General features: G+C 38.8%; 1 protein-coding gene across 1 annotated transcript in view; it reads left to right on the plus strand.

The window, feature by feature from the left end:
* The first annotated feature begins 2,280 nt into the window (after window positions 1-2,280).
* Window positions 2,281-13,930, plus strand: part of grapa (GRB2 related adaptor protein a) — a 44,860-nt gene continuing 33,210 nt past the window's right edge. Inside the window, exons 1-2 of the mRNA XM_012876643.3 lie at window positions 2,281-2,624; window positions 11,909-12,006. Coding sequence (XP_012732097.1) covers window positions 2,547-2,624; window positions 11,909-12,006 — 176 coding nt within the window. The 5' untranslated portion in view covers window positions 2,281-2,546. The remainder of the gene's footprint in view (window positions 2,625-11,908; window positions 12,007-13,930) is intronic.

Below are 13,930 nucleotides of genomic sequence, written 5' to 3' on the forward strand. Positions count from 1 at the left end.
TGTACTCTTTTAGTATGGATTACATTTAATGTTTTATAAATGAGACCCCTGGTTCCTTTATACCTTAGCCCAGGTAAGACACCTCTGATGTCTCTGATTCAGGAGTGGCTTGACACAAGGAATGCGACATTTGTAGCCCATGTCTAGTGTTCACCTGTGTGTGGTGGCACTTCATGCACCAACTCCAGCCTCAGTTTCCCCCTTGTGAAGTGGTTATCCCTGTTGCTGGTGCAACTTTTCCTGTTACAGTTCTTCCTTCCACTCAATTTTCAGTTAATATGCTTGGATGCAGAACTCTGTGAAGAACCTAACCTGGCCAGCCAGATTGATAATGTGTAGCACGCTACGTTCTATGTTCTACGTTTGGGGTTTTTGATATATGTAAGCCGTAATTATCAAAATTACAAGGAACAAAGGCTTGGAATTCATCACTCTGTAATGAACCCACAGCTGACAGACATAAACGTTTTATAAGGTTAACTGAATTAACTAGTGTTGCTGGAACAGGAACTCACAGGAGCGCACACTGGAACCACTGTGGGGAAGAGAGCAGGGTTAGTGGCCGAGAACAACTCAGTCAGATTGTTTGAACACTGAATAAAAGCCACTAGATGCCGGGAGGTTGCACTGGCTCTGATGATTTGCTCCAATGGCTCTGTCTGGCTGATCCGATTTCTTGACTGACTGCAGTGTGTTTGCAGGGCAAAGACTGAAGGTGAATCTGTAGTCGGGGCTTGGGACCATGAACAGTAAAGAAGTCAACAGGCAGAGGTTTCCAGTAGGTCTTAATTAAGCAAGAGAATAATCCAGGACTCAGGCTTGAGTTGTTCACAAGAGGCACACTCCAGGCAGAGGTATTCAGACAGGGGCAGAGGCAGGGAGGCTAGGCCGAAAGATGGTTCAGGAGGTGGAGGTCCAGATACAGAAGGCAACAGGAGAATCTGACAGGGGTTAAGACAGGCAGGAGAAATCACAGGAACGGGATCAATTTTGTAACAGCCAGGCAGTCAAGGACCGCTGGATGGTTTACTCACACGGTGGGTTTCAAGAATCTGGCACTTACAACCTGGGAGAGCCTGGAATACACAGTGCTGCTCCCAGGTGCATCAACTCCATTTCAATGGAGCCGCCACAGGTGTAAATGCTCAGTCCTTGATAATCTGTGCAGAGCGAGCGCAGGAGCAGGAGCAGGAGCAGGGAATGACGTCATGAGACTGCAGACAGAGGCTTCACAGACAGGAACAGATGGATAATGATTCTATATAATATGTGAGTTTCATTTTCTGAGTTGAGTGGCAAACAATAATGCACTTTTTATGCAACCTTCTAAGCTTTCGAGTTGTACCTGCGCAGTTAGTTAGAGCGACAACAAAACAGAGGGACGTGATATTGTCCAATCACAAAACCATCCAAAGCAGTATCTTAAAAAAACACTTCTACTTAAGATGGGGTATTATATAGAAGTCTATATGAATTTACAATTGTGGTAACGATGACCACCTTAGTAAAACACATAAAAAATGCATTTTAAATCTGCACAAAAGCAGAAGAAATATATATTTGTATTTTATGATCTTTGAACCCACAACCTTTCAATTGCAAGACAACTACTCAACCTATCAAGCCACACTCTTTTAACATTGCAGGGGTCAACTTTCATAAACTAACCTCCATTGTATCTAGGTGAAAATACTGAGAGACCAGTCCACTGCAGGTGAGATATCAACTGCTCTTAACTTCACAACAGACCTCTATTTTAGATGCGGTGTGCATTATCACAGAGAATTGTATCCAAGTTTTTTTTTTTTCCAGCTGAGAATTGTCCGGGCCAACCAAACCCTGTGCTAAAAAGCCATCCAAGTGTCCATGTACATCTGCCTGCCCAGTCACACCAAGAGATAATATTGGCAACCGATTCGGCGCTTCGTCCTGAAATGGAAAACACGATTGCTGAGACAACAAAGGACGGCAGATTTCAATGGGCCAAACGTCTGAGATCACATTTACCTTGATGGTGTGAAACTAAAGATAGCTCGCGAGATGACAGGATGACAAACCGCGTGCAGAAACATGCATGCAAAAAAAAAACGATTGAAGAGAGAGCTCATACAATCCACAGAAGCCACATCGAGAGTATATGGTAAATATATACACAGGAAATGCCTCCCACTCTTTTGCCCCTGTGCACTCTCTCTCTCTCTCTCTCTCTCTCTCTCTCTCTCTCTCTCTCTCTCCCTCTCTCTCTCTCTCTCTCAGACTGTTACTCATGGCAGTGTGTTGCTGAGCAGCAGCCAGTTGTGTTTTTCCCCTCGCCGAGCTCACTCACTCTCATCCTCTGCTCTGGCTCCCATGCACTCTGAGGCTCCAAGGACAGCACAGACCTTTCCTCTCCTCCTCTTCGTCCAGTCTCGTATCTGACAGGATTTCTTTCTTTTTTTTCTCTCTTCTTTTACACGTGTCTCTCTCTTCTTTCTCTACCGGCTCCTTGGGCATTAGTGGGGTACCAGTGTGTGTGTGTGTATGTGTGTGTGCTCGGGGGTGTCAGCATGGAAGCAGTGGCACTGTACACGTTTCGTGCCACAGAGAGTGATGAACTCAGTTTCAACAAGGGAGACATGCTCAGGGTAAGAACATCTATTTATTTTTATTTATTTTTTTTACTTCATCCATTTATTCCATCTTGGATTTGCCTTGTTCTATTTAGTTTCAGGTCACCCGGGGTCAAATTGCCACTCCGCCAACCACTGCTTATCACTTTATTTTTCTAATCGGTTAAATATTTTCACAAACTATGAAAATAGTCACAAAGATGCTCAAACTGCTCTACGGTATTTAACATAATTGTTCGTAATTTACTAGAAACTTTGTGTTAAACCGTATCTGCAATCTTTGTGGTCTTTTGTTCCCTTTAAGGGCAGCTGACTCAAACCAAAATAAAAAAAAAGTGACCTAACGCTGGTAGATATAGTTTATTGTAGTCATATAATCTAGTTCTCTCACAGTAGATGATGAGTAAATCAAATAGAATCACTTTAAATGCTCGACTGGTGAGAATGCGACTTGATACATGATACCTTTTAGTTCCTAAAAAGGTCCTGTAGGAAATGACCAAAACTGCAAAGGTGTACACTAGTAAATGGAAAAATTGCCAGTATCCTTTTTTTTTTTGGTTTTGGTTAATTCTGGTTTAGTTTATCATTACGTTTAGCTGTCTTGATTATGTAAAACTTGGCTTTAGTGTATTTTAACTGCAACTTTGGTGTTGATCCTTAACTCTTAGTTCAGTAAATGTAAATTCAACCCATGTTCTATAGTGTAGCACACAAACACAATTGTATTAATCATGTCAGGGTCTTGTTTCCACTTTTTCGCCTACTTTTTGAAGCAAAATGAAGAACTTTTTTTATTTTATTTTGTTACTTTCTTATTATTCGTACAGCTTTTTTACACTTGCTTCACGGCGGTAATACATCTTTAACCTTCTCTTGTCTCACTGTGGATAATGAGATGCTGCCTTAGGCCTGCTTAAAGCATGCATTGTGGTTTATTTTTGATCTGTGAGAAGAGATGAGGCAGCGCACGTTGCAGCAATGCTACCTTATATCCATACATATAAAGCAGAATCACAATTGCAGTCACCCTTATTTTGCCATGTCTGAGGGTAAAAACAAGGATTTTGACTTCGGATTCCAACGCTAGAAGTTGTTGAAAAGTGGTTTTAAGTTCTAAGGTACAAAACAAACAGAGCACTCACCGCAGGGTGACTTCTGACACGGGAAGTCAAAGGTTGCCAAGGCAGGATGTAGATATAGTGTGGCTGCGTCACATAACATAGTCAAGCTGGGAGGAACACACTTTTTATTTACACACATCATGGTATGTACCTCAATAAACCAGAGGCGAACACATTAATGCACTCACAGTTTTGGATGTTACATTAGTGTTTAAATCCATGGAAATTGTTAGCGGCTGGTTTTTGCGAGCGAGTGTCGACCATTTTCTCCCTCTACCAGTCCAAACATTCAAAATCTAGGCTCACTACTGTACAGTACAGTTGGAAAAATCTGGTTATATGACTACCAGCAGGCGGTCACATAGAGTTAATATGGGTTGGTTATATTCCTTCATACTTCAGAGTCATATGGTCCCGATTGTAATCAGAACCGAAAATAAATGCCAAAAAAGCCTAATACAAAGTTTTCAGGTGAAAATATAGAGTTGTATTAAAATAAGATTCAGATTAAAGCTTTTTAAAGATAAACAAAAATGCCATGATGTGAATAAATGGGAATTGGCAAACGCATACTTGTAACTCTCACCTGAGCAAGATGTCACTTCCCAAACTGCTCTCCGACATCTGAGGAAAAAAATAAACTAAGGCAGCTGGTTAGCTTAACAAGAAGATTAATAAAAAGGAGAATATTCCTGCTGTAACTCGCTCCCTCAAAAATATCCAGTCACAAAATCAATATTTTGAGTTCTTGGAGATAAAAACAAAAGTTTGGCTGCAGCTTATTGTTAGCTTCAGTGATTTGAAACGATATTGACTAAGTGTTTGATTAGATTTAGAGCCACATGTACACAATTCAAACATTGAAAGACAACCCTTCAGATCGAACATCTGTTCAGACATTGGTTTCCTCTTGTTTCCGCTGTGTTGAGTTAAACCAAAGACCTTCTGTCTTTGACACTCGGAACGCTGGCATGCGAGTGAGAACAATCATCCCTGCTTTAGGTTCGAAATATGAATTGAAAATTACTCAGCGGTCTAATTTTGCAAAGCAATCATGACAAGATTTTGTGATTTTTACTTAAATCTAATTTCTTTATTTGATGAACAGGTAAAATGCAACACCTTGGCTTTTCACAGCTGGAAAATTGTTGAAGTGGAAAACGTCAACAGTGGATCAAGAGGTTGTCTGGACTTATACTGTAGCCCCAGCTGTTCAACGGTCACAGACAGACAAATCCACGGGATTAAATTATCCACAAGAGTTTGTCTCTGCAGCAGATCAGTGCCGAGTGCTTCTGTAGGTCAGGCTTTAATGGCTATTTCAGAAACATCTGACAAACAGGGGGGATTGGATTTAACTGTATTAGAGGTAACATGAACTCGTGATTTTACAAAATGAAAATGTTTGGGGATAAAATGAACTTTTAATAAAAAAAATAATAATACCGCCGCTTTTATTTGAGGTCGTTTTCGCTCAAGCGCTTAGATATTCTGAGGATCCTTCTAATCTCTGTCGTTTGTGCGTTCAGCCAAAGTGAGGCGGCATTTAAATCTGATGCATGAGTAATTACAGTGGGCTTTTTGGAGAACATGTGCTTTATGGTAGCGGTAATGAATTACCATCAGCTTAAATAGGATATTTGATGGAGAGCTTCTGGGTTTATTTGCAAAGCTCCTTTTTCCTCCTGCCGTGGTAAATGGCTGCCTTGACACTCCAACCTTTATTTGTGGTTTAAGCTTGGGCCAAATGGTTAAGCTGGATATCGTTCGTATCACTTAATTCGTGCTAAAGAACGAATGTTGGTGCATTGAATGGCTAAAAATGAAAAGTAATACATTAAAAACACATTGAACTGTTTCCTGTCTGTGTCTAAAGCCGCCTTTCTTGTCAATAAATCATCTCTGGTCCCAGAGAGGCACATTTTCAAACCTGGTTGACGGCAAGAACAGGAGCTTATTCTGCTGGGGTGCTTTGCTTTGTTCATACCTTATTGTGCGGTAGCTGTGCGGAGCCGGATCCGTCACAATGAGAAGAGGGCTGACTCATAAAGAAGTGGCAAAAAATAGCTTTGCAGATAAATAAAAAAGTAGCAACTCTGAATTTCTGCTTAAAGCTGGAAGACAATGTGGACAGGTTTGCACTCAAAGGACAAACAGGAGAAGTGCAACAACACCTGCTTCCTGTGTTTTCCCAGCACTAATAGAAGTTCAGAAGAAAAACACTCAACTACAGACTTTAACTGGTCCAACAGCACACACTTCTCTAGCCCGCTAATCAACAGATATTAAAAGGAGTACATTTAAAATTGATTTATTTTTAAAAGTCTGAATGCGGTATGCATGCACACCAGCACCTGACCTACATTCACACTCAGTGAGACATTTGTGTCAAATGATAGCAATAATAAAGTATCAAGGCTCAATAGTGCTTCAAACTAATGAATAAATATTGTGCCATAATATTTTTACTTTTAGCATGAAATAAATGTTTTGTTCAATTAAATATTATTGAATATGCCAGTAATGTAATAAATTATATCAAACATTGATATCAATAATAATCAAACATGATTTGATTCTGGTTTTACATGATAGATAGATAGATAGATAGATAGATAGATAGATAGATAGATAGATAGATAGATAGATAGATAGATAGATAGATAGATAGATAGATAGATAGATAGATAGATAGATAGATAGATAGATAGATAGATAAAACAGTGGTGTGAAAAAGTGTTTTCCCCTTCCTGATTTCTTTTTTTTCGGATGCTTGTCACACAATTTTATAGCAATTCAAACAATGCGCAAAGCCAAGGCAAAAATATTCATGTCAATAATTGAATCCGCTAAAGGCCATGCAAAAAAAGATGGATGGATGGATGGATGGATGGATGGATGGATGGATGGATGGATGGATGGATGGATGGATGGATGGACGGACTGTGGGAGGAAGCCGGAGTACCCAAAAAGAACCCACGCATGCACAGGGAGAACATGCAAACTCCATGCAGAAAGACCCAAGACAGGGGTAGAACTTGAACCCAGGACCTCTTTTATCTTCATTATATATTAACGATATATCAAATGTTTTCAAAGACCTTAATATCATGTTATATGCAGATGATGCTGTAATTTTTTACAAACGCTAAGTCTTACATCGAAGTCGCAGAAAAACTAACATCAGCAATCACATATATCGATGAGTGGCTTTTTAAATCATGTCTTTTACTATATTCTCAAAAAGCAGTCTATGTTATTTTCGAAAGGTCCATCTGCAAAGTTTTGTCTGCATATCTTGTTTAAAGAAGAGGATTTCCAGTTTGTACATACATTTAAATATCTTGGAGTTACCTTGGACTCCAGTTTATCTTTTAAAAAAAATGTGTAAAAATATATATCTAGAATTGTAATATTCATATTAAAAAAATCTTGCTAAAATTATTATCCTTTACAAGATTTTTTCGCCTATTGAATACTGTATCCCTAACTGGTCATTGACAAACTTGACAACCTTAAAAACAATATAATCACATATTCTTAGTAAATTAAGAAAATTTAAAATTGCCTGTTCAATATTTAAGGTTTTAAATGGACTCGCTCCACCCCCTCTGGGAGAGTTTATTAAGCTAAAATGCAGCACTAGTGGAAAGACAACAAGAGCAGGTGCTAGAGGTGATTGTGTAATACCTCACAGACGCACAACATTTAGTCAACAGATTTTATCAGTCAAGGGTACAGAAATTTGGAACAACATCCCAGCTGGCTTATTGTGTTAACTGCATTCAGTTAATTTAAAACCAATTGTAAATAATGGCTCAAAGGGAACCTAATCTGTGATCACTCATATCAGATTATCCTCATCATATGCAGTGTTACTATTTTCTATTCTGCTGTTTTGTTATTGATTGATTGATGTCTTCTGTCTAGTGTCTGATGTTTGGTGTTTTCTTGCTTTTTTCTTATTGATTTGCCAGGGACTACAGGTGTAAAGTAGGCTTATTTTGATTTAAATGTTTATGAATATGCACTGTCCCTTTTAAATATATATATATATATATATATATATATACATATATATATATATATATATATATATATATACATACATATATATATATATATATATATATATATATATATATATATATATATATATATATATATATATATATATATATATATATATATATATATAGTTGAATAGCCTACTAGTATACTTTTTCACAATATTCTAATATTTTGAGATAGGATTTTTGAGTTTTCTTCAGCTGTACGCCATAATCAGCGATATTAAAACAATAAAAGGCTTGCGATATTTCAGTTGATTTGTAATGAATCCAGAATGTATGACATTTCATGTTTTTTAATTGCATTACAGAAAATAAATAACTTTATCACAATATTCTAATTTTCTGAGACAGTCCTGTAGAATCAAGGAATCAATAAAATAGAAACTGTCTGACTACAACTTCTAGATGTAGGAACTTTATAGAATATGTTTTATTATTTATTATAGAAGTTTTGGCCTGGCAGTTGTATTATTTACAAAATATAGGTAATGAAAACTTTAGCATGATCTGCATGTAAATTTCTGTGGAATTATTTCCATTTTTGGTAAAGTGGTTATTTGTTCCCGACTTTGCTGGTACAAGCAGTGTGAGAGATGGGATTTTGTGATTTGAATCACTTACAAGAGTTAACATATGTGATTTCCACAGTCAGAATGATGCATTAATGATGAAATAACTCAGAATGTAGAGTTAAAAAAGAAAGCTCCACTAAAAATAACCTAAAATGTAGCAACAGGTCTTTTAATGCAGATTTTTTTTCTTCTTGTACTCCTATATTCAAAAACACTCCTGTTTTTGGCTGAGTGCTGTGCACCAGCTCAATAATAGGGCAATCATTTCTGTGAGTGAATGATGATTGATGCTATGAGCAGTAAATCAATCTGTGGTCTGGATCACATTTTCAAATGCCCTCACAAACGTGCAGTGTAGCCATTACAGCCAGCTGATGCATGAAATGAAGTTTCTCTGAGGCTAGCGACGGGACAGGGGGAGATTGTTTTGGCAAACACCACACACTGGCAATGCCACATTTAAGTTCTCAAAAGCCGGCTTGTGGGAAATACAGTGTACGAAACACCTGCTGAATTTTGCAGAACGCTCAAATAAAAGTGCATTTTTACGCAAAATATTACCACTACTTGCAATCCTACTATTTATGAAGTTGAGTTTTCGAGAATTTTCTAAGGTGCGGTCCTCTTAGCAAGATAAATGATAGTAAGTAAGCAGTGCACTGAAACAGGTAGGTAGGGGCAAGTGGGGAGATACTGCGCTCCAAACTCTGCCCACTCTAAAACTTTAGCTGGACTTTAAACCATTTCTGTGGTTTTAAAACGGTTTTCATATTGGTTAAACCTGCCGTATATCTCGAGATCGGTGAAAGGCCCATGCCTTTTTGCAGGCAAGCAAGTTTAGAGCAAGAAGAAAGGATTAGATTAGCAACAATTGCTCCCCAAAAAGACAAATGTGCCTGAACCATGTGTTTTTTTTTTCCAATATGGGCACACGTGAATGTACATACTAGTCACCCAATTCTTGCCTTTTAAAAAATTTGACTCTTCTTTGTATGAAGCTGAAAAGGTTTGTCCGGAAAAATTTCCCATTAAACAGCTTTTGCTCACTCCCAGATAAAGGACTGCTTAATGTCTGCAAACTAATGCTTAGTTCAGGTTCATAAAGTAAAAAACGATTTTATTAGGTTAGAAGTCCCACCCCCCCAATAGCTTACACCTACTCTCAAGTGTGCTGATCTGAACACAATTAAACACGTCACTGGAATTTAAGGATGTAATCTGATAAGGAAGTTTAAAATATAGTGTCTTAACATTTTTAATCTCGCTATTGAAGCGAGAAACAGATTTTACAAAAGCTTCAGAAAGAAATCTTACATTTCTCTACTATGTGCAAGATGAGGAAAATAAGATGATCTTGATTTATGATTACAATTTCATCCAAAACTAGCAAAACAACTTCTTACAACATCAAAATGACAGGGCGAGGCACATATGAGTAAACATACCTCACTGACAGGAATGGAGCATCTCACACACACACACACACACACACACACACACACACACACACACACACACACACACACACACACACACACACACACTGCAAAAACAGAACAAAAAATAAGTAAAATGTTCTTAAAATTAGTGCATTCGTCCTTGATTTGAGCAGGTTAATAAGATGATTTGCCAATGGAATAAGATTTTTGCACTTAAAATAGGAACAACTCATCTCCATCATCTTATTTCAAGTCCAGGATGTCTAATTATCTTATTTTAGGGGTCAAAATACTCATTCCACTGGCAGATAATTTTATTTACCTGCTCAAATCAAGGACAAATACACTAACTTTAAGAACATTTTACTTATTTTTAGATCCATTTTTGCAGTGCACACACACACACACACACACACACACACACACACACACACACACACACACACAAAAAGAGTGTTAAAACATTAAACTGCACGCAGAGCATGATATGGTGTGCCTTTTATTAGCCTCAACACTCAAAGCGTGACTATAAAGTATCAAATGGTGATAGTATGAGAAACAAAATAAGGATATGTCACTGCTTTAGTTACTGGTGTCTGATTTGATCAAACGGTTGCTTTAAATATTTCTGCAAATTATAATCAAGGATTTTTTATTTTATTTTTTTGCAGCTCCAGTGGCTTGCTTTTTCTGAAAGTCAGCTGACAGGAAGGGGGGTGGAAGAGGGGGAGAGGCATGCGGCAAAGAACCGCGGGTCGGATTCGAACCCGGGTCGACTGCGTCGAGGACTAAGGCCTCTGTATATGGGTTGCGCTACCTGCTGCGCCACAAGCGCGCCCAAGGATTTTTTTAAACCTGCAAATCATTTAGACAATAATCTCATTTTAATTCTCCTCTATTCATCTTGATCATCTGCATAGGAGACTCACAACAAGGCTGTGAAGGTTTAGTTAAGGTTTTTTGAAGTGAGATTCTGTCAAAAACGTTCTAAGTAGTTAATATCTGATCTTGTGTGACTCACTCTCTTGGCCTTTTTTTTATTTAGTAGAAATCCAAGTAAGTTGGCCCTGGAGGCTAACGGCTAGTCTGAGATGAGTCAAGAAGACCAAAGTAGGCATCTACTGTCCGGAAACATCCCCAAACATTGCAGCAGCTTATGCAAACACAGTTTCTGCGTGTGTAAACCACAGCCGCACTTGAGTTGGATTGTTATTTACGAAAAGAACTAATAACCATCTACCAGTGATCCTCCAACGTGAAACACATGGGATATGAATGTGTAAACGTTACGGTCCGAGTAAGAGTCTGACATTAATGCGAAGAAGTTTCATTTGCAGCGAACACAACTTTGAAATGCCTTAACATGTATACGTTCTGTTCTCAGTGCGTTTCACACACGTGGTGGTGCACTCCCTCCTACATCCATTTCCTGTGTAAACAAGCAACAGTTTTTGTGTAAATAATTGCCCAATGAAAACGTGATGAAAGTTTTAAGGCCATTGAAATGCAGCTTTCATAAGCCTCTATCACGTTTTCTGAAATTCTGAAATTTCTGAGTTGTTCTAGGGCAGAATACGTACGCGTTGCCCTCGGTCTCTTGCAGACATGGCCTTAGCTTCAGCATCCAGGACCAAATAATATGGTTTTATGTGAAAGGAAGATACCAGGAAAGTTATTTTGCTGTTGTTGGCAGGAACTACCTCCTAAGACGCCGGCGATGGGAAAAGGTTTTCGAAAATGTGAACATTGTAAAAACTTTTTACAACTTTTTACTTTTTACAACTTTTTTTGTTTAATGAAAATGGTAGTCAGAAAAAAAAAAAACTTGGTAATCAATCAGAACAAGTCCTGAACGAGCTGGCACAAAACCAAAGAAATGTAAGCCCCGTTTTAGTGACCTTGGTAACAACACTACCACTACTTCTGAATGTATTTGAGGGCAGTGCCTTGTAACGACTAAGAGGCTTCGCAATATGTGCTGAGGCCGGAAAATCTTTTAAGGTCTTTTTCTTTGCATTTAAAACCCACGGCAACTTTATTACCAGCAGCCATTTCATGTGTGTACACGTCTGTGTGTTTGTCTGCTTCCAGATCACCAACATGGAAGATGATCCGAACTGGTACACCGCTGAGCTCCACAACAGGAAAGGCTTTGTGCCAAAAAACTACATCAACTTGAGGCCACATGCGTAAGCGCGCACACCCACACACACACCCACCCACCTACACGCAAACATCCTTGTTTTAAATACTTACTGAGGATGGCACCCTAACCTTAAACCCAATTGACACCTTAATGCTAAACCTAACCCCTAGCCCAGAATAAAAGCGAGGACCTACAAAAGGTCCTGGCTTTTATTGTAAAGTGAGGAGACATAGGGTCCTCACTTTACATCAAAGCCTTCACTTTATTAGTAAAATAAGCAGAAAGTGTTCTTGCTCAGCTGCGAGTACAAAAAACGTGCCCGCGCAAACACACATGCCTCTTCAGCTCTTCTACAAATCGGGTGAACGCGTTTCACACATTCAGTGCTGGTCTGTCTAAAAGCTCATCAGCCAGTGACCGCGTGCAGCATGCCGCTCCAGGCGCTTTCTGCTCTGCTTTGGACATCTGCACTCTGGCATAAGGCAGAATACCCAAGGGGACGCTCTCACTTCATGCCTTACATAAGCCGACAATCCAGCTGTCTGTGTGTGTGTGTGTGTGTGTGTGTGTGTGTGTTTTTTACTGTTAATCTGCTGGTACACCCCATTTTTCTATCAGACGCTTGTACACCAGCTGGAGTTGTACATTCGATACGACAAACACCAAACTGGCATGACTAGATCAGCTCTGGGTTATTTAATGAACACTGGAGCGTGATCCAGCAGGAGTAATTGTTTGTGAACGCCCTTGGGAGAAATTTGTAGCGATCTCTATCAGTTTTCTTCCTCCTCCCTCACAAATCCGTGAGATATAAAAACACAGATTTTTTTTAATATGACGAGATAAGCTAAGAAGACCCTAGGAGCTAATTTCACCATTCGACGTTTGGAAGTTTGTTTTAGCAATCTGGTCCATGAAAGCTGAATATCTCTTGAAAAAGCCTTGCCTTACAAGCAAGCTGCTCAGTAAACCCGCCTAATGAGCAGAAACTCTGATGAAAAATGACACCGTTGCTCGCACTACACGGCTGACAACTGTGATCCACTGTTTTGTGATCGGTTTTAAGTACAAATTTAGTTTTGTTTTAAAAATAACTTCACAACTGTGCTATATTTTTTTGTCAGCTTGAGTCGTTCTTTCATGTGTCTGTCAGCTCGTTTTCCCCTTGAAACTGTTTCAGGCTCAGTACACATCCACTAACAGCTCATTTGTCGAGTTCAAGTTTCTAAATGCAGCATGCTTTCATATCTACAATCCCTTGCAAAAATATTCAACATTCAGGTCTATCTATTTTTAATCTGTGGCAAGACTTAGGCCTGGACTTTGAACAGGTCATTCCAACACATGAAGATGCTTTTAATTTGGTCCGTACTGTCTTTTTTTTTTAAGCCTCTCAGGTTTTCTTCCAGGGACCTCATGTATAAACCATAGCAACCACAACAAAATCTTGCAGCGCAATGTTTTTGCACACACAGCTGGGAGTGTATAAAAATGAGCGTTGCAGCAAAGCGGACGGAAAACCACGCAAACCTTTGACCTGCCGTCAAAAAAAAATTAATAAATCAGCAACCATGCAAACTTTTTTGATCAACAGTGACCAATTACAAATTGCTTAAAACTCACCCAAGTACACAGAAATTTGACTCTGTTTGGTTTATTTAAAGGCAACATGTTTTTTTTCATCGTTCAGAGATTTTATGGTTTAAATCTGTACAAAGAAACCGAATTACATTTAGTTGCATAAAATCACTTAACACACCTAAACAGTCTCAGTCAGATGTAAACTGTAAATATTGCTTTGCTTTTGTCTGATGTAGATGTAAATGCACACTGGTCTGTGCACTGTGGAGCATAAAATTTATGTAAATTATCCAAAGCACGCTGCTGTTTTCGCTGAAAACAAAATGTTGTTGGATCAACAGAAATGAGCCCAAACAGGTCATGTGTGATGATTCCTAAGTTGGACT

This window comes from Fundulus heteroclitus, unplaced genomic scaffold (assembly GCF_011125445.2).
Source record: "Fundulus heteroclitus isolate FHET01 unplaced genomic scaffold, MU-UCD_Fhet_4.1 scaffold_48, whole genome shotgun sequence".
Classification (NCBI taxonomy): Eukaryota; Metazoa; Chordata; class Actinopteri; order Cyprinodontiformes; family Fundulidae; genus Fundulus; species Fundulus heteroclitus.